This window comes from Prionailurus viverrinus, chromosome C1 (assembly GCF_022837055.1).
Source record: "Prionailurus viverrinus isolate Anna chromosome C1, UM_Priviv_1.0, whole genome shotgun sequence".
In the NCBI taxonomy this organism is placed as follows: Eukaryota; Metazoa; Chordata; class Mammalia; order Carnivora; family Felidae; genus Prionailurus; species Prionailurus viverrinus.
Window position 1 is genome coordinate 60822393 of NC_062568.1, and position 22418 is coordinate 60844810.

Below are 22418 nucleotides of genomic sequence, written 5' to 3' on the forward strand. Positions count from 1 at the left end.
AATTTCCTCCATCATTGATCGTTATAGTCATGCTCAGTGTTTCTTTTACATAAATAGATAAAAGTTGACATAGAATTTTTTGGTTGACATTTTGAATTTTAATTAACACCGTTAAATTGTCTCTCCAAGAGATGATACCATTTCTGTACTATCACCAACAACATACGAGAGGGTCTTTTTCTTTCTTTTTTAATGTTCATTTATTTATTTTGAGAGAGAGAGCATGCCTGAACATATATGCAAGTACATAGGGGGTATGGGTAGAGAGTGGGAGAGAGAGAATCCCAAGCAGGCTCCTCGCTGTCAGTGCAGAGCCTGACTTGGGCTTTATCTCACGAAACCTGAGATCATGGCCTGATCTGAAATCAAGAGCTAGAAGCCCAATCAACTAAGCCACCCAGGCACTGTGAGAGGGTCTATTTCTTTATATATCGTAAAATGCAAATTGTTACACAACTTTTTTTCTTCATTTTGGTGAAAAATAGGATCCTTAATTATTATGTTAATTTTATTTTCTTATTTGTAGTGCTCTTCACATTTTCAAATGATTATTATCCATTTATAGTTTTGCTTTCGTTCACACGCTTTGCCCAATTTGAAATTTAGTTGTCTCTTCTTTGGTAGATGCTCCCTATCCTGGAATTAATGTTTCGTTGGTTATATATGCTAAAGTATTTTCTAATATATTGTTCATAGAACAGAAGTATTTTTATGATATTGATCTCATATTTTCTCTTGTTGGTTTCTGTTTTTAGTGTTCCTTATGAATTCCTTTCTCTCTCTGAAAGTATAAATATATACTTCTATAATTTTCCTAGAATTTTGAGTTTTATGTTTGGCACTTTACAAAATCTGGAAAAGATTTTGTGTATAATGAAACACAGGATTTATTTATTTATTTATTTTGACAGACTATTATCCAAGTACTAGTTTACTGACTATAAATTTTTCTTTCTTTCTTTCTTTCTTTCTTTCTTTCTTTCTTTCTTTCTTTCTTTCTTTTTTTGGAGAGAGAGAGCATGAGTGAGCAAGGGGCAGAGAGAGAGAAAGAGAGAGAGAGGGAGAGAGAGAGAGACAGATGCAGAATCCCACAAGGGGCAAAGAGAAAGGGAGAGAGAAAGAATCCTGAAATGGGGCTCGAGCTCACAAATCATGAGACCATGACCTGAGCAGAAGTCAGATGCTTACCAGACTGAATCACCCAGGTGCCCCTAGTCTATACATTTTCAACTAACTTAAATGCTATATGTTTTACAAACTAAATTCCATAGGTTACAGAGTTCCCTTTCTGGAATCTCCAATTCATACCTGATATCTATGTAAGTATAATCCTGCTTTATTATACTTGCTGGCTCTTATGTAAACTTATTTCTTATCTATTTGTGATTTTGATTGTAAGCTCATGGAACTTTCTCTTTGGGATTTTATTGAAGCCCCAGTTGAAGTTATATGCCTCCAGAGAGGATTTATATTTTGCTTCTACTAGTCATTTACCAACTTGGATCCACTATAAATTAACATTAAATGTTAATATCTGTAATATAAATAAAAATAATGAACCAAATGTTCTGATACCATCTCCCACAATGCAGTATGTCAGCATTAGGAATGGAGAATAAAGAAATTTAATCAGTGAGTCAAAAGTATTGTGACCTGATGGTATAAAATAGTTGGAGGTGCTGTATTGAATTCTTCTCTGATGTATATGAAAAGTAATGTTCTAACCAAGTCCCCAGAGAATGATTATATATACACCAATAATCTGGAAGTATCTAGAATGTTAAGTGCTGAAATATTATAACAAATAAACTATTAAACAGAATGAGTTTGGTAAGAATGGATTTTTTTTTTTTTACAACTGGTCCTTTGTCTTAGGCAATACAAAGTTTTTGGTAGTCTTTAAGATTCCTGAGACCCTCTGGCTAGGACTTTGTGTACTCTTCTAATTGAGGCGTCGTATAGTATTTCATCAATTTGGAAGTTGCAAATAAAGAATCCTAACTGTGACATGCAGAATTTATTCATAGAATATTATTTTAGCCCCATCCCCATATTTATAGATGTGGATAAAAAGTCAAATATAGAAACATGTAGCTCTTCACAAAGAGGAAGTTTCATGTGCTATTATTATTTGTGTTTCACATTTATTATTAATAGGTTGTTATTCTTATAATTCATCATGGACACTATATATTTTAAAGGGCATGTGGAGCTGCATTAATCAGGATTAAGAAGTTATGATTATAAGTTAAGTATACTTAATTTTGATTTCAAGTAAACAGGTATTTTTAATATTAAATATCCATAAAAATTATACAGAGAAAATACACATTCTTAATAAAAGTATTTGGCTCAAAACCTAAAAATACAAAAACATTATAAATTTCATCTACCTTGAAAATTGGATTTAAAAAAATTGTTAATTAGACAATACACTTAGTGGTATTTCCCCCTCTTCCCATATCTGGGGATATCTAGAGCAGAGGATTGCCCCTAGAATGTTAAGTTTCTATCATGGTGAAAAATAGCCAAATATTTCATTCCTTCAGTTTTGTAAACATTGTTACAACATGTCAGTGAACATTTTAATCAACTCTGAAAGAATAAAACCCAAGTGTTCCCTTTTCATATAAACCTGACATCTTTCTTAATCTGGCAGCTGAGTGTAATTAATCTGAATTGTTTTACTCCCAGTTTAGAATCTAGAACTTTCTCTTATCCCATCTCATGGAGATATTGAATTGAATTTATTCAATTTTTTATTGAATTTATTGACATTTATTGAATTGCTAAGCATCAAACATATGAAAGCACTCCTATTCCCCCTACCCCACCCCAGATTCCTTCCTTTCAATGCCTCCTCATGATTTTGCTAGATCTACCTGGAATTTTCACCCTTCCTTCTCAGTAAATATTTGCTGAATTTATGGATGTTGTTACTGCTTCTACTCTGTGTTTGTTTCTGACACCAAAAAACAGCTCTTTCATATTCTAGCTACCTCTCAAAATCTTCATAGAACTGCTTTATTCTTTTTTTCATTCTCTTCTTGCATTTCTTCCTCCATTCCTGTTTCTCTCTCTGTCCCTTTCACTTCCTTCCTCCTTCTCTCTTCCTCTCTCTCTCTCACTCTTGCTTCCTTATTTCCTTCTTCCCTTTCCATCAAAATCATTGCCTCAAAGTAATGTGTTCTCTTAGTCACGTGCTAATCCTTAGTGACAGGGTGTTTTATCCTTAAACTCAGCTAGGATTGCATCACCAACACCTGTCATTAAACTTGTCCAGTATGGACCTACTGCATTTGTGAACCTCTAACGTTGTCTTTATTTTGGAACACTGATGGTCATATGAGCTGTGCCAACCTGGATAAACACATTGAATCATAAACTCAGTTTAAGATGCAGGGTTCTTGTGTTTCACCTTTGTACTAACATTCTAATTTCAAACCTATTAGGTAATTCTCAAGTCCCTTGCCCTAGAATAACCAATTCCTTGTTTGGCACCCATGTATAGACTCCCAGCTCTTCAGCCAGCCCTGTCATTCTCCCTGAACTCCTTGCCTCCTGTCTGGGTCTGTCCTCTGGAGACAGAATAGAGCAATAAATATGCCCCAAATGTGCAAGGCACATATTGAGGAACAAAAGGAGGAATAGTTTCATAACTTGGCATTGGAGACAGTGGTAAGGTATCAGGGGTTTATTGATGTATATCCTTCCACTGCTTCAAGGAACTGCATAGAAACTAGCAATACAGTTGTTCCAATTATGAGGAAGAAGATCACCTAGGGAGGATTCTGCCCCAAATTTTCCCAAATATATTTGTCTTGAGCACATCAAAAATATGGCTCTGTGTGCTTTTAGGAATGAAGGAAAAGGGAAAATACTTTATGTAAGTCTTAGTTTAAATGTCACACTTTTGTTGTGTCTGATCATGGCTATTCTAATTGAAAATGCAAACCTCCACCGTGCCCCACCCTATCACAGTCTGTAGTTTCTATGGTACTTATTACTTTCTGGTAAGTAATTTACTTCTGAACTATTTTTATTGTTCATGGTGTGTATCTGTCTGTTATAGTACAAGCTACACAAGAGCAGAGCTTTTCTTATTTTTTCTCTTTTTTTTTTTTTGTCTGTTTTATTCTTTGATGTCCCCAAGCACTTAGACTAGTACCTGGCAGACTTAGGCACTCGATAAATATTTACTGAATGAAGAAATGGACAAATAAAAATACCACATCAAAAATATTCTCTACGAATAGATATACATTCTGATTCTATAATCAGAATATTTAAAAAAATAACAGTTCTTTCCAGTTGCAAGGAAGGAAAATGAATGAATGAGTTTCAAGAGGGACATTTATATTTGTTGCTCTCTTTCTTTGATGGCATCGTGCTTTAAAATTAAGCATGACCATACATAAGCTCAAAATGAGTTCCTGGGATTTTTATTATTAATCAACAGAAATTTTCCAGCATTCCAAGGTGCTGATTTATAGCTTCCATGTGAAAGACCTCATGAATAGACCTTTCATTACAATTTCCTCAGAAGAGCAAACTCCCAGCTGCCCCTTCCAGTAGAACCCATGATTTAACTCTGGAATTTGTTTTGACTCACTGACTATAAAAGCAACAAACAGGAACATGTGTGAGTCATTGTAAACTGCAGGTAAAACCCACTTTAAGAGAGAGAAACACCCCCAAACTGAGTAAACAGATGAAACATGTCATGTCATATCATATCATATCATATCATATCATATCAATCATATCATATCATATCATATGACAAAAGGATTCTTCACTTTGTAAAGGGCATTACCTCAGAATTATTTTAAACTCTACTTCACTGACAACATTTCTACTAATGAAAAGTCTCCTATGTGAATGAAAATAACATGGCTTGTTTTACAGGAGATTGTCTGGGGCATGAAGGAAGGTATGGATGGGTAAGGAAGCAAGTCTGGAAGCAGAAGACTGGGTTGGGAGTCTTGGGTCCATGGTGGTGTTTGTCCAGAGACTAAGTCTAAAGCCTGTTGTCTGAGTCTCATTAGAAAGAACAATCAGTCAGAGCTGAACAAGTGGTGCTGATGGCCTTCACCAGGGTGGCTTTGTGACTAAATGTCTGATTTATTTACAGGTTTTCAAACAAAGCCCCTTTTTATTAAAGGAACAGTTCTGTTAATTTTAAAGTATCCACTTACTGCATTTCATTTAACTGTGTTGACTTTAGGTATTAAGAAAATGGTGTGCTTCCTCACCTGTAAGGATTCATATTCCCAAGAAAATTAAGCCCTACAAAAGATGTTATGGAGGGGCGCCTGGGTGGCTCAGTCGGTTGAGCGACCGACTTCGGCTCAGGTCATGATCTCACGGCTTGTGAGTTTGAGCCCCGCATGGGGCTCTGTGCTGACAGCTCAGAGCCTGGAGCCTGCTTCGGATTCTGTGTCTCCCTCTCTCTCTGCCCCTCCCTGCTCATGTTCTGTCTCTCTTTCTCTGTCAAAAATAAATAAACATTTTTTAAAAAAAGATGTTATGGAAAAATGCATAGATATATCTGTTCCTATGATAGTAGCATTGTTTTTCAATATGCTGAAAAGGGAACACAGGTGAAACTATTTTTTTCTTTATCACTAGGAAATACCATAGAAAGGAGACTATCACCACCTCTTGAAGGCAATCTTTTTAATATGTGGGTTATTGCTACTGATTTGTTTATTTTACAAACATGGATTATCTTTACACCAATTCACATACATTTAAATTAAGATAAATTTGCAGAGAAAGGTTAACTTAAAATGAACAACCAGCATCTGAACTTCTTCCTATGAAAAGGGTAGATAAATTATTTGGAGAAATGACATCTGCTAAATTTGGGCTGTCCAAAATGGTGACTATTTACATTTAAATTAATTAGGATTCAATAAAATTAACAAGTTGCTTAGTTGCACTGGCTATTTTTCAAGTGCTTAATAGCCACCAGTGGTTAGTGGCTAGTGCTCAGCACATTGGGCATATGGAACACTTTTATAATACAGAAAATATTTCTCTAAAATGTCTGATGTTAAATGAAAAAAATAAGATATATAAACAACAATAGTTGACACACAAATACATATACTGCACATCCATCAGTATTTCAGAAACATTAATAGCTGAAAAGATCCCACTACTCAGAGAGTAGTAGAAAATTAAAACAAAACAAAACAAAACAGGACTCTCAGTTTGATATGTAAAATCTACGAAGGAAGATGAATAGCCATTACAAGAATAAAGAATGAATCTGCTTTAATGGAATAGAACAAAAAGAGAAAACAGCAGGTAATTTCTATAGTTTATTACAAAAGCCTTGAAAGAATGACTTTAATGTATATTTTATCTGTCAGCATTTTACATGTTGATGGCTAAGAAGATTAATATTAAACTTATGATTTAGGGAATAAAAGTGAAAAGTAGGTAATTGTCCCATTAAAACATTTAGACTTGATGAACATTAACCAATCACCTATTCTATGTGAAGCATCCTTTGATTCAGAATTTTTCTGCAGAAAAAATAAATTTTTACTTTACATACAGGTGGATCAAACCTAAGTAGATCAAACCATGTAAATCAGTATCTAAGACTCCCAATAATCACTTTCCAGTTTAACTGGTTTTTAGATATCTAAAGGAAATTTCACATTTTATATCACTGTGGTACCATTAATCAAAACCATTTATATTAATTTATTTTTTCTCTTGTATCTATTACATCACCCAGATTTGTCAAATTCTGGATTTTTCATGCTTGACATTTAATTTCAAATGAGCCAAGTCTTCCTAGCATCATTGGAACAGCTAACAATTAGAATACATCCCAGAGAAAATGTGAATGGAATGCACCAACATGCACATGAAGCACTATGATTTATTTGACACAAATATATTGGTAAGAAAAGTGTAGAAAGAAATCTGGGGGAATCCCAGTGCCTTTCTGTGCAGATACCCAGGACCTGCAGCTGAGGACAAGGGGCAGGAACTAATCCACAGCCATTGCTATTCTTGAGTCCTGAGATGCATCCTTTGATCAATTTATGTGGATTTTACTAAACTCTAGGAAGGCAGGACATTAGGTAGCTACACTGTAATGATTTTTTTAAGTTTCATTTTAAGATTCTACTGTTTATGAAAGAGCTCTAAATAAATATTGCCTTCAAGTATGAAACTCTTGAGGCTCCTTAAGATGTTTAGTATTTGAGGCCATCACAATTACTCGTATAATCACATACTCTGACATATTTGTTACCACATTTTATTCAGATGCACAAGTTTGTCTTCTTGGAATAAATTCTCTTTGCAATAGAAGAGCAACATCGATACACTTTTTAGTTGTGTAGGTTTTGTCAAGCTTATTATAAAGCCTGTCAAAGCTAACTGTCTGCATTCAAAGGGTTCATAATCGTCCCATCTAAGGTAGAAATTTTGGGCACCATGGAAGAATTAACAGGATCCCATAATGAAAGAAATTTCTTTCTTTTACAAGTAGTGACACATAGAAATATAGTTCTTGTGCCTTGTACAGATAAAAGTATAGTTAGCTGCTGTGTTCATCCCCAGTACAGTACTCACAACCTGTGTTTTTCAGGTTAGCTCTTGATACTTTCAACATACTGGGAAATTTAAATCTGAGGTCACTCTTAAATTTAAGTCATATCTTGATACTCAATAATGATTACCTTCCAGAATATCTTTTTTAAGTGTGTAAAATAAAGAGGCTTTGAAAATCTCTGCATGAGAACCTAAGAAAACACAGGACAGAAGCGAGGCAGGTTGAGTGAAGGTTTTTGTCTCATGTAACACCGGTCAGTTTGCCAACCTCATATTTGCCTCCCTATGGTAAGATCTCGGCAGGTCAACATCATCCGAACATAAATCATCCCTAAAAATTCCCTTTTCTGGCCTCTGCTAATCTAATTCTTTTGCATTCAGCCAAGTGCTCCTAAAGTTTAATCACAAGCCTGAAATACATGGAATAAATTCCTTAAGATTGATACTAATCATATGAGGATATCGACTGGGCATACAAAAATGAACTGCAAATGAAAACTAGAAATTGAGATCCCAAATTACCTGTTTTTAGAAATCCATGTCCATCCAGTTCATCATTAGCAAACTCCCCTTTATTCTTCCCACACTCACCTCCCACTCCAAATTACAATACTTAACCAATTGGGATCAGAATGGGCTGAATCATATGTAAATGATCCAGAGGGGCCTAGCTTAAAGTTTCTTAAATTTTAATGTGCACATGAATCATCTGAGGATCTTGTTAAAATGCAGATTATTGTTTGATAGGGCTGGTGTGGGGCCCAAAGTTCTGCATTTCTAATATGCCTTCAGATGATGCTGATACTCTGATTCACAGAGGACACTTTGAATAGCAAAGTTTTTTTTTTTAAGTTTATTTATTTTGAAAGAGAGAGAGAGAGGGAGAGAGAGAGAGAGAGAGAGAGAGAGAGAGAGAGAGAGAGAGAGAGAGAGAAAGCACACAACCACAGGGGAAGGGCAGACAGAGAGAAAAATTCCCAAGCAGACTCTGCATAGTCAGCACAGAGACTGACTTAGGGCTCAATCTCACGTACAGTGAGATCATGACCTGAGCCGAAATCAAGAGTAGGACACTTAACTGACTGCCACCCAGGCATCCTAATAGCAAGGTTTTAAAGGAGAGCATTATTGGCTTTCCCAAATTGTGAACTGACTATTATATTCCACACTGCTGATATTGACTGGAAACTTGACAGTTATGTATATACATATGTGTATGCACACACACACACACACACACACACACACACACACACGTGAAATGACATTCTAAAAGCTATACTAATCATGATCTTTAACAAATATCACAAATAGTGTAATATGCATTACTTGGCTAAAATGGAAAAATCCAGAATGTTACTAATCAGAAATGATAAATGGTATCTGTATTTTCCAATAAATTATTTATACTTTGCACTTCTGTCATAGTTGAAAATTATATTAATAGTGCAATTTCTAACATATGAGCTATTAACTTTTTAATGACATTTGTAAAACATTAATCAAATTTATGAGGTTTTCTCCTAAATTATGACACTCTCATGTCACTTTGTATTCCAAATTCATTAAGCACATTTAGTTTAATTGCCTGAAAAAAGAGATGCTGAAGGCATTTTTATTTTTCTTTAATTTTGCCACTGACAGTAACTTATATTTTATCCTTTTATTATCCCACAGACAGAGACACAAATATGTTTCCTTTCTTTCACAAAAGGAGAAGTCAGATGATGGTCAAATGCATTGTTCAAAGAGCCTAATACTGAAAATGCTTTTTGTACTGGTTTAAAATCAATTAGATCTGTTTAGTTTTAAAAATTAAAGCAAATAGAGATAGAAGCATTTAATTATACTACCATTTTTCCTAAATTGTGTTTCTTGAGCTATATTCTCTCATTTTTTTCTTATTAATTTTTAAAACGAAGCTTTTTTATATTCTTATTAACACTTACATTGTACAATATATGATCCCAAGTAATCACATCAAAATATTGTGCTAACCTTCCAAGATGTGGCTGTGACTACTTTCAGGTGACATCTTGTCAAAAGATGTTTCCTCGCCTTTCTTGTCTGAATCATTCACAGAATCATCGGACTGGCTCCCAGGGTGACTCTTAAATTTTGGTGAACATAAACTTCTCTCAATTTCCACTTCCTGTTAGAAGACATTAAAGGGATACATGTTAAAAGCTATCAGTGGGAAACAGATGTGGTTTTCAGGGGGTTTAGAAGGCAATGATGAGAGAGGAGGGGGTGCTCCTATGAGTGATGTTTTCTAATATGCTCCGGGTAAAATTTTGATAACTTAGCCAAGAACTGCAAACATATATCTGACACATAGTTTACTTTCCTGCCACTAGTTCCACTTCTGAATTAGCTTTCCTTTCATGTGGCTTTTTTTTTTCTCTCATAAAAGACAGAAAGTGGAAATAAGGGTCACAATACAATGTAATATATGTTAATAGATGCAACTTCCTAAGACATGAGAAATGTCCATGAGGGACTTCAAAAAAAATAGCAAAATATTGACATTATATGCTTAAGACAGAAGGAAATGAGTTCTTTTTAATGTCATGCTCACCCTGTAATGATAATCTTAGTAATTACAGAGCTCCCAAATTACCAACCCATTTAGCCACCATATAGTAAGTACAGTTTGGCAATTCATAAAGATTGTGAAATTACTTCTTTGAGATAGTAATTTAACATCAAAGAGAGAAACATTTCACAAAGGAAAAAGGATAAAGTGTATTTCAAATACAGGAAGCTAGTGTTCCTTATTTTATGGATTAAGTAATATAATATAAAACCAAGTCAATCAGACCATTTTGCATAAAAAAATGGTAAAAAGCTAATAAATGATCTAAGACAGCTCAAGAAGCAAAAGTATATATATATATATATATCAAGTAATATACTGAAAATTGTCTCAATATCTACTCATAACTTTTATATTTTTGTATATGAAGTTATATATTTCTTTTTAAATTTTAACATTTATTCATTTTTTGAGAGTGAATGAGACAATGTGAGTTGGGGAGGGGCAGAGAGAGTGGGAGACAGAATCAGAAGCAGGCTCTAGGTTCTGAGCTGTCAGCACAGAGCCCAATGAGGGGCTTGAACTCAACGGACCGGACTGCGAGATCATGACCTGAGCTGATGTCAGATGCTTAACTGACTGAGCCACCCAGGTGCCCCTGAAGTTATATTTTCTAAACAGCAGCAATTCAAATAATGATGTGCTGAATTGCTCTTCACTTTTTTTACTTTTAAAATACACTGAAAGAATAAGTTTGAGAAACAGCTAAAAACTCTAGAACATTTCTTAGAGTAGATACATTTTCTCTGTCTATGATATGAATGAAAAGGCAAGGGTTTTGGAAAGAACCTCTTAGCATGCTTATGTTTTTTCATTTTCATACCCACTTACATATATATTATCAAATCAAATATATATATCAATGTATAATTAGACAATAGTGGTATGCATTTAATCATCTCATCTTCAAATACCTCCCAAATATATGATGCATACTATCTTCATTACTGTGAACCTAAACTGGAACTAAAAACACTCACAGGAGAAAAACAGGGAAAAAGGAGTTTCCTTTATTTCAGGGCATTGCCCTTAACATTTGTGCTTTCAACTATTATAAAAAACCCAAAGGTTCATAACTGTAGTGATGTTTATGCTGTTGAAACACAATTGCAGACATGCATGGCGTGAGTATGAGCTCTAAGCTTAGCTAGTGAACATGCAGAGTCCTCACCTAGTTCATTCTGGTATCCTCTCCTGCTGTCATGTAAAGTGATTGCTAAGAAATGGTTACAGTATCCATCTGCTTTTGTTTTAGCAATTTAACCCAACTCCTAGCATTAGCAAAAATAAAATAAGATAAATAAAGAGAAAATGAAGATGCCTAAAAGTAGTGACTCCTGTTCAGAAAATTTTTGTTTTGACCAAAGATGGAATGCTAAATATAGTCCATGGACTCGATTGATGACATGAAAAGATCACCTTTCTGTTTCATACAGAAATATATAATTTGATGAAGTGGTTGAAGCAAATATCTCAGCCAGTGATGACACTAACTTCTGCTATATTGGTATTCTCAACTTCAAATTCACAAACACCAAAAGTGCATCATATACTGAGGTGGTAAAAGACCCCAGAGCCAGTCAACACATGAATGCAGTAGACCTGTTCCTAAGCCTCGACCTTCAAATCCAAGTGATTCTGTGGCAAGTTCCTTAGAATAAGTTCCTTATGTCAAGTGGTAAGGAGGGGTCTGTGTAGGGACATAAAAGATCTTCTTAGACGAGGTTGAATTGAGCTGTCTCTAATCACAGCAGTGATCTGCTTTAATCTCTTTTAATCTGTTTTATGCACTGTTTCCACAAAGGATTTACTTTGAGTAAAAATCTACAGGCTTAAACAAATACAAAAAAAACATCCTTTTAGAGTTAAAATATGTAGCAGTTAATGATGGAAAACTTATATTTAAGCCTCCCCTTCACTGTTTATTAAGCTGTGTGGCCTTGTTCTTGTTACTTGATGTATCTAAGTTTTCTCGTATGTTATGAAAAGAGTTTAGTCACTAAATGTCTAACATCATAGCTTCCAGTCTAGTGAGGGAGACAAAGAGTAATACAGCACATAAATCAATGTAAATATGCAACTACACACAGGCCTGAAAAGAAAGACATATAAACGTTGAGTGCCTCAAATGGGGGAACCAAACTACTGAGCAAGGTCTTGCAAAACTCCCCTGGAGAAAAGATCTTCAACTGATATTTGAAGGAGAAATGGGGCTTAACTGAGTGAAGAACTTTTCAGGTGGAGAGAACAACATATGCAAATGCTCTACATTGGGAGGTAGTTCAGTGGATAGAAATGGGGCTGAAGCATGGTGCCTGAAAGAGAACAAGATGCTGGATAACTTGTAGGGGTAGGTAGAGGCTAAAATATGAAGTATCTGGAGGGCCATATTAACTATTGTGGTCTTAGTCAAATAGGGAATTACTGAAAATTTTACACAAGTGTATAAGTATATGTATGTGTATACGTGTGTGCATATGCACACATGACATAATCAAGCCTGCAGTGTGAAAATCTCAATCTACCTCTGGAGCAGTTTTTCTCAACACTGGCATCATTGATATTTTGAACCAAATAATTCTTTGTTATGGGGGCCTATTCTATGCATTGTAGGATGTTTAACAGCATTCCTTGTTTCTACCCACTAGATGCCAATAGCACTGCCCCCCATAGTCATGACAATCAAAAGTGTGTTCAGATATTGCCGAATCTTGTGCAGAGAGCAAAGTCACCCCTGGTTGAGAGCACACTGTTTTAGAGTAGGCTAGACTGAAGGAAGGTCAAACTATACATGGGGAAGATCAGTGAGAAGCCTATAATAGTGTTCCAGGCAAGCAATGCCCATCCTGGTCAGAGTGGTGATGGAAATAGAAAGGAGTGAACTAAGTTTAAGGCCCTGATGCAAAACTGACAAGTCAGGTAATGGATTGAATCTAAGATAAGAGAAGAGAGAGAGAGAGAGAGAGAGAGAGAGAGAGAGAGAGAGAGAGAGAATATTTAATTTTTCCTTCTGACAAATACATGAAAGGGATTGCAGTACCATTAAACAATGTCAGAGCACCCGAAAAAGGCTGGGTTGGGATAAAAGACAGATCGTGATTTGGGCATCTTCATGTCCAAAAGTCACCTGGATAAGTAGCCTTGAAGCTTAGAGGAGAAGTCCTAACTGAACAAGCAAGTTGTGAGTCACCTGTCTTTTAGTGGTAATTGAAACACAAACAATGGATGTGAATAAACTTGCTTCAATTGTGATAAGAAACAAATCCAGAACCAAGCTCTGAAAAGTTCTGACACTTAATTTTGCGGTAGAGGAGCAGAAGCAGACAAGAAGAAAGAAAAAAATCAGAAGGAAAGGATATCTGTAATAATATTGAACTCTTACTGAGTATAAATTAGGTAAGGACTTAAATATGTCCTTTGAGTTTAACAACATGGATATAAACTGTTGAGCAAAATGGTTTTGGTGGAAGTGAAAAGGTTGGAAGGCAGATTGTAGTGGTGAGGGATTGACTGGGAGACAGTGAGAGCACATAACTTCTTGAATAATTTAGTGTTAAAGTGGAGGCAAGAAATAGAGCAATAACTTCAAAGACATATTTTGTGTAGTTTAGTTTCAAAGGGAGAGACTGCATATGCTGAAAAGCCAACTGGAAGGATTTAGTGAGATGGAGAGGTTGGCTTTACAGAAGAGAGACAGAAAAATAATGATGTAAAATTCCTAAGAGGGGAAAGAAGATGGAACACAAAGCATAGATAGAAACATAACCCAAAGATAGAGAACATAAGGCATTCCTGTTGTCACTGAGGTGAAGGAAGGTGACATTAATATAGATATTGACAATCTGTATGCTTGGCAGCTTCAAGATAAGTACATTCCAGTCTGATAAGATGTAAGAACTGAGGAAAGTGGGAGGGGTACTTGAAAGGAATTAAGAAAGTTTAATTTCATGAAGTGAGATGAGCAGAGATGACCACGGCTTCATGCAGCACTGGGAATCCATTTGGGGTTGGTGATGCAAAAGTTACAGGGCTACCCATAGACCTGTGGAGTGACTTTGTTTGAAAATCCTCCACAATTCTACTTCCGGCGATGAGAAAGTAGAGAACTGACTTCAGCCAGGTACAGGTTTTGTGGGGAAAAAATAAAATGTGTGTTGCAGGGTAGGCTAAGGTGCATATGGGAGGGCAGAAACAAGACAATGTACGTTACTGTTAAGACAATTCAGAGAATGACTCGGAATGATACACCAGGGAATGTAAGATGGATTGAAAGGGAAGAAAGTAAAGTGTGTGGATTGGAAGACAGATAAAGGATCAACAGACTAGAATCTTGGTGAATTTAAAGATTGCTTATACTGTGAATACTTGGCAAAGCAAACTGGAAAGAGAGGAGACTGAGATGTTTGTTTTAGTGATTTGAGAAGTAGAACAATTGCAATTACTGTGACCACTGAAATGGAAGCAGAGAGGGTAGAGGAGAAAATCAGGAAACAGGAGAGAACCTAAAAACTGAGAGGCTATGATGGTGTCTCAGGATAATGGCAGAAAAAGACTATGTGTCCACTCTTCCAGTAAACAAGTGAAACTTAACTGAAGTTTAACAAGTAACAGTGATGAAGGGGGGAAAAGGGAGAACACCTGACTCAGCTGAGTTTTTAACCCGAGAATGGGAAAGAAATGGTTAGAAAGGACAATGGCCTCAATTTACATGAGGAGGATTCAGGGATAGTGGTGTTTTCTGAGGATAGCCATATTTCTTTTAAGGCAAGAAGAAGAATTTTGGAGAAGAATTTGAGGGTACAGAGGAGATTGCTGACTGTGGAGAAGTAATGCCAGAAGCACTGATGGAATCTCTGTCTTCAATAATATCTAAACCAATAAAATCTCTCAAAGTCTATAATCTTTTCTAGCTTTAAGACACTTTGGAACCAGGGAAATACGGAAAACTTAAGCTTAAAAGAAAATGAGATTATTCTTCTTTGTTATTTATGTACACTACTTTCTTTAATATAATGTGTAATTATAATCTTAGAAGATGTATATATTTTTTATAATTAGAGAATTTGAAAATGCCAACCTTTACTCACAAGCTAACGTTTACTTCACAAGAGATCATGGAGCTATGTAGGATTATCTAAAGTGTTCAGAACATCCTACCAGGTATTTCAAAAGAAAGTGGTTTGCCTTACCTTATATATTTTTTTCTCTTAGTATGGATCCATGAGTGAAGAGGTCATTGAAGAGGAGGGGGGAGTAAATGATGAGCATGGATTAATAAAATGAAAATGTTTGGACTTGCCTTTATTTAAAATGCTGAGCTAACTCATGTAAATTCCCAGACTCAGTGGGTTCTTGTCTTTAGAGAAATAAAAATGTTGAAATAGGCAAACATAGGAAGTTTTAAGCCGAAATAAAGAGAAGGGCAGAAATAAAGGGTAATTACCAAAATACAAGATATAGGAAAAGAGCTCTCATAATGAATTCTGCTGTATTGAGAGAAAAGGACCCCAATCATGGCTTGAACAATTCATGAATAAACAATCTTGTTCACTCATGCCTTTTGAGTGTTATATTCCCTTTTTCCCAGCTCCTTTCCTTGAAGACTTTACTTCCCCACTCTTTGTACTAAACATATCCTTTGCTTCATAAGCCAACTCAGTGAAGCCTCCTCTATTAAGCTCTTTCAGCCATTTCATTCTATACTAATCTTTCATTCATTCAAAATATTTTTAACATTGAATATGTCTCAACCACTGTTCTGGGCACTGTGAATACAAATTAAGGTGCAGGTTGGGTCCTCAAAAGGCTCATCATCTGGTGGTAGAGAAAGATACACCAATTGAGCCATATAGTACACAAATGAGTGTCTAATAATAAGGAAACATAGGCATCCTGGACATAAAGAAAGAGGATTTCTGGAGGGTATGGTCAGACAAAGCTTCCTGAATCAGAGCTGAATCATGGGCTGGAGTTGAACTCCACCCTCTAGGTAACAGGAAACCTTGAAAGTGATGACAAGATTAGATTTATACTTTAGATGGATATATTTGTCAGCTATATGAACAATATATACTAATGAGATAAGATGGCAACATCGTACAGAGTGAATGTAGTAAGGAGTTTATTAAAATTTCCAACTGAGAGACAGAACAAGCCTACAATAGAATATTGATAAAGGGAGTAGAGAGAGAGAAAGAACATTAAAAATGTATGTGGGCATAAAATTAGTAATTTTTAGGATAAACTAATTTCTAGGAGGAGTGGAAGAACTCCAGCATAACTCACAAATATTCTAATTTGATGGCTCTATGAAGTTAATAAAATAAGATGAATCTCTTCCCCAAACCAATCAGTGCCTCCCAGAAGCAAAGGCTAATTTCAGGCTCCCTTCTGGACTCATCACAAGGAGCAAGGTGATCTAGGAGGGATCTGGGACATCAAACATACGCCACACCCTCAGTTTGGAGGTAATACTACTCTGGATGGAAGCCACAGGGAGCGTCTCACAAACATATAGTCCTCTGTTCCTCCCCATATACATTTCCCACAGAAAGTGAAACTGAATTTTTCCACAGAAATATTGATAAAGAACAACAGAGTTATCTTGGTTTAAAAATGATGCCAGGGTTTCATTGTTGAAGGTCTGGTAGTGAATGAAGTTTTTGACATGTTAAATATGAGTTTTACATGAGACATCCAGATGAAGATACCCAGGAGGAAGTTAGATTTTTCAAAAGAGAGGTCTGTGCTGGAATGAAAGATTTAGGACTCATTAGCAAGAAGGTGATAGTTGCAATAGTAAGAGTCTATTATATTATCCAATTAGAGTATGTAAAATAAGTGCAGATAGCTGGGAAAAGAAGCTCAGTGGCACTGAAGGGACAGGCAAAGGAAGAACATCTGAGGAGACAATGGGTGAGGAACAGAGAAGCAGGGCCACTCCCAGCCCACATGGTGCCTCTGTGTGAATTAGTAAAGAGATGTCTCTTCCTCAAGACACTTTACTTCGTCAGAAAATTGTCACACTATACTGATTTTGTTAGACAGGAATATGTTACTGCCACCTGCTGGGGAACTGTTCTAATAGATATGCCACTGTACCTTATTTTTGATACGCACCTCTTTCCTTTAGATGTGTGACCCTGAGTAGCTTACAATCTGTACAACTACATATGTATACTCTTCAAGGAAAAGTAAAAGCCATTAATGTCATGGATGTAGGACATTTTAAGTACAGCAGAGTGTTTAGAGAAAAATAACCAATGAAAAATATTCTCTGGTTTGGGCAATTACCTAGATGTCCTTCAATTACCATAGAAAGAAAACTATATAAGGTAGCTGGTTTAGGAAGGACTGATAATGAACAGAGACAATGGCATAAATTCCTATCTTAATCCTGAAGAATTTGAATAATAATAATAATAATAATAATAATAATAATAATGGCAAAATAACAACAGCTAGAGAGTATTGGACACTCATTACATATTAGGCACTGTTTTAAGCACTTTGCATATATTTCATGCATGTAATAATCATGTCAACTCTATGAAAAGGTCCTATTATACCCATTTTAAAGATGAAGCTCAGGCTCGTAGGAGGGGATGGACAAGGGCACAGAAGGTGAGGGTAGTATGGAGATGTGTAGGGAATGGAAAGGAGATCACTGCTTTGAGCCTCAATTGTCTTTCTCATCTCTGAAGAAAGCTCATGATGAGTTATGTGAGGAAAAGCAAAGGGTAGTTTTCTCATAAGACCAAATTTTGGATTCAGAAGGGCAGAGTTCAATGTGAAGCTCCTCCATTTAATAATAAAGTTACCTTGGCCATCTCTTAACATCCTGAACCTCAGATTCCTTGTCAGAAAAATGAAGACAACTACTGTCTACCCTAGTTTTATAGTACTTTTACAGGGATTGCTGTAAAGCAACAAGAGTAATCCTCACCCACATGCTCATGTGCAAAGTCACTTTCCACTCTCTTGTCAAGAAGTAGTCTATTTCTCTACTTCTTTGAGTCATGATGGTTCTTGTGGTGACTTTCCCCAGTGAATACAGCAGGTATGCTTACAACAGACTACCATGGAGTAAAAGCCGTGGAGAATGGGATGAAATGAGATGAGATGAGATGAGATGAGGAGAGGAGAGGAGAGGAGAGAAGGAGAGGAGAGGAGAGGAGAGGAGAGGAGAGGAGAGGAGAGGAGAGGAGAGGAGAGAAGGAGAGGAGAGGAGAGGAGAGGAGAGGAGAGGAGAGGAGAGGAGAGGAGAGGAGAGGAGAGGAGGCAACACATGCAGATATGCAAATAAAGAATCCCTGCACCAGCTTTCAGCCAAGTCTCTTGGACTGCTCCCTTTCAGAAATCATGACTATGTTTTGAAAAGCTCAAACCATATGGAGAGATCATTTATGGGTGCTCCATTCTATAGCCCCAACTGATTCCCCGGGTCAAAGGAGCATCATCTACCTGTAGCATGAGTAAGCCATCTTGGCTGTTCATTATTGTAGAGCCTGCAGGTAACTATGGCCCTAGCCCACATTAGATGGAAATTTCACGAAAGGTTCCCAGTAAGAAGTGCCCAGTTGAGTCAAGTCAACTCACACAAACAGGAGAAATAAAATAGATTCTACTAGGTCACCAAATTTTGGGAGTGGTTTGATATATATATCTCCAGAAAATATTATCCTCACACACTGTATATCCTATTTTTCAGCCTCTCTGGCCCTTAGTTTTCTACTCAGACATAAGAAAACTGGAGAAAAAAAATATTCCTTGAAGAAATCATAAAGCCTAGCATTTCTTGAATGTTACTTTGTGGCAAGTGCTCTGCTTTACATACATCCTTTTAATTTAATACTTCTAACAATGCCATGAGGAAGTACCTCTACTTTATAGTGAAGACACTAAGGTTAGAGGGCTTAGTGACTTGCCCAACACCACACAGTAGGAAATGATAAACCTAGATCTCAGATGCTGGCCTGACTCTAAGTTGATATTTTTCATTGCCACATCAACCTGTCTTCCTAGTGTCTGACTAATTGACTGATTGATTGATTGACTGTAGTTTGTCCTTCCTGGAAACTGAAATAATATGGGTTAGAACTGGATGACAGGTGAAATATCAACTCCCTAACAGCTATAAGTGTGTCTTCTTCCTCCTCATATCTCTCAGCATTATGCTTTATACAGAGTGGGCATTTAAGAAACATTGAGGTGAATTTTCAAAATCTCATGACATTTTACATTTGCATAGCACCAAGGAATGGAAGCAAAAGAAACAGGAAAAAACAGTAATTAGATGGGGAGATCCTAATGATCAACATGATTACACTCCAGGCACATGTCACCTAACAAGGCACAAATGAAACCACGTGGTTTTGTATCACTGTAACCACAGTTGATAAAGAATTCTAATGTTGGGTTTATCAGCTGGGTCACTGGACTGCCTGATTTCCCAGTAACTTCTCAATAACTTGGCATTTAGAACCTTTTAACATGGTTCCACCTGGTCCCACAGGTGTGCTGGACCATCCCTCTGTGGCTGTTCTCAAACAGCATCTGGTGTTTCCTGAATCATCCCTGCACTTCCTGCTCCTCCTGTGTTCATATGTGTTTGTCTAAAGAGCACTCTCCAATGACCACACTTGCCATATTTTTCTATAGAAACTGCAACTGTCTTCACATGAGGTTCAAGGGCCACTTTCTTTAGGAAGCTTTCCCCTAATGCCACAGCTAAAAGTAGTCAATCCCTCCCATGACAGAACTCCTCAAGCATTTGCAGTCTCCTTAGTGCCTTTTTCCATTCTGCTTTGTATGCTAGTCATTTCTGACACATCTTGGTTTTCCCATCACACTGTTAGCTCATTAAGGACATGCTTTATTCATCTTTATAGCCCACATGGTATCTAATACATTGCTCTCCTTGAACATTGCAGATACTTACTAAATGTTTGTTGAATGGACTCAAATAACTTTGATTTTATGGTCACATAAAGCATTCAGAAGAAAATACAATCTAAAAATGTACAAAGATGGTGACGACATGTCTTATAGAGCGAAAGGGGCATACAAAAAGAAAACAGGCTAACTCCCTTGGGTAGAGAGAGAAAACAAAATTTGTTCTCTATGCATAACAAACCAAAACTTTACTGCCAATACTTTTAAATATTCCTAGATAGAACTCAGCCCCTAAAATGTACATTAATTTTACCATAATTTTTAAAACTTTAAATAATTACAAAAAATCCACGATACATAACAGAAATAATAGGAGTACTAAAATTATTGTCTATAAGCAATAAAATATGCATTTTTCTAAAGTATTATAAAACAATTCCCTTTTTTTTGTTTGAGAGAGAGTGCACAAGCAGGGGAGAGGGGCAGAGGGAGAGAGAGAAAGAGAGAAAGAGAGAGAGAGAGAGAGAGAGAGAGAGAGAGAGAGAGAGAGAATCTTAAGCAGGCTCCACTCTTAGCACAGAGCCTGATGTGGGGCTTGATCTCACAACCCTAGGATCATGACCTAAGTCAAAATTAAGAGTCAGATGCTCAACTAACTAAGGCACCCAGGCACCCCAACAATTCCTTTTTAAAAAAAATGGTTCATCAGTTCTCATGATATTTCTATTACTCCTTCCAGCATGTGTTTAAATATTAAATAAAAAATATATAGAAGCTATCAGGTAAGAGAATGCATCAATAAGTTTTACGATTTTTCAAATTGCTTTTATCAGTCCTTATTGACTGTATGGCCATAAAATCAACACTATACGTATCACTCCTATAGGCACTCTCTTCCCAAGTAGTTCTACAGTTTCCTGTTCTACTCCTGTGCACTCAGCATATCCAGCCCCGTTAATTAATTCATTTCACTTACGATTGTAAGTAGCTGAATTGTGTGTCCCTCCCTAAATTTATAATTGAAGCTCTAATACCAGATACCTCAGAATGTGACTGGATTTGGGAACAGGGCCTTTAATGAAGTGATTAAGTTAAAACAAGGCCAATTCAGCAGGCCTAATCCAAACTGACTGGTGTCCTCATTAGAAGAGGAAATTTAGACACACAAAGAGATACCAGAGTTGCATATGCACAGAGGATTGACCATGTGAGAAGGTAGCAAGCCAGTGGCCATCTCTAGGCCAAGGAGAGAGGCCTCAGAGGAAACCAACCATGTTGGCACATTGATCTTGGACTTGCAGCCAGAACTGTGAGAAAATAAACCAATAGATTTATTTAACTGGTTGTGTCTCTTCAGCCAGATTGAACCCCTTATTAACTACTACTGATTCCGTACCACCCTTACTTGGATGAATTTAACAAAACCACAATCAAAGCAGTTGCAAACTCATAACTTTTGAGTGCGTATTTATCCCACCATGTTTACTCTGCATTGGGTTTAAGGCTCACATGTGATACCAGCTTTGCAAGTCCTGGGTTCTGAGACAAAGCTGGAGGCAAAGGTTTCCTAGCTATTTTACAACCTCCCGATCAAAGTGAGATACGGTCTTACAACACTGGATTTTTGAAATATGTTCCCACTGTGACTCTGCCTGCAATCTAGTCAACTTTATTAAATGTTGACAGATTTTTAGGTCCTCAGGTGAAATGAATACAAGGTCTATCTGGCCTTTGACAAGCTTGCACAAATTAAGGCACAAAGTCCCATAGAATTTCCTGTCTAAAGACCTAAAACAAAACTATAAATGCATAAATAGCATTGACCATCAGGGTCACTCCATGTTTTATTTTATGTTACATTTGATTTCTTTTAATTCTAGATTTACCATTTAAGGCTATTCTTCACCTCAACTTTTGTTCCAGAATGATACAAAGATACCCTGAATTTTATCACTCTGGCATATTATCCTTAAACCTGAGTTGTCACTAAAATATTTCCTCCCCCATCATTTCTTCCAAAGAAGTCCTAAAATGGACACCACGGCCCTCAGGAACAAGGCTACATCTCCTCTTTCACCTTTCCCTCTTAGGAAAGGGGGCTAGGGATGGAGAAGCCATGCACCAGGAAATGTTCTCAAAATAAAAGAGTTTCTTGAGTTTCTGTAGATTGTCTAGTGTCTGTAGATTGTCTAGGCACCAATCAATCCTAACCATATTATCAAAGAATTTGATAGATATATTCATTCAAAAAAGAACCGTTTGCTCACAAACACAGCTTGTGGGCAGCTATGTGGCTATAGACTTAGGAGAGTTCAGTCACAGGAACCTCTGGTGTCCACACAGGCAG

At 36.6% G+C, this 22418-nt stretch overlaps 1 protein-coding gene across 26 annotated transcripts in view; it reads right to left on the reverse strand.

Annotated features, from left to right (window-relative positions):
- The window catches only part of XIRP2 (xin actin binding repeat containing 2), a 698239-nt gene that overhangs the window by 91552 nt on the left and 584269 nt on the right, over positions 1–22418 (reverse strand). For all 26 annotated transcript variants that reach the window (XM_047872634.1, XM_047872633.1, XM_047872623.1 and 23 more), the window contains one exon: positions 9580–9733. In XM_047872634.1, the coding sequence (XP_047728590.1) occupies positions 9580–9733 (154 nt within the window). The remainder of the gene's footprint in view (positions 1–9579; positions 9734–22418) is intronic.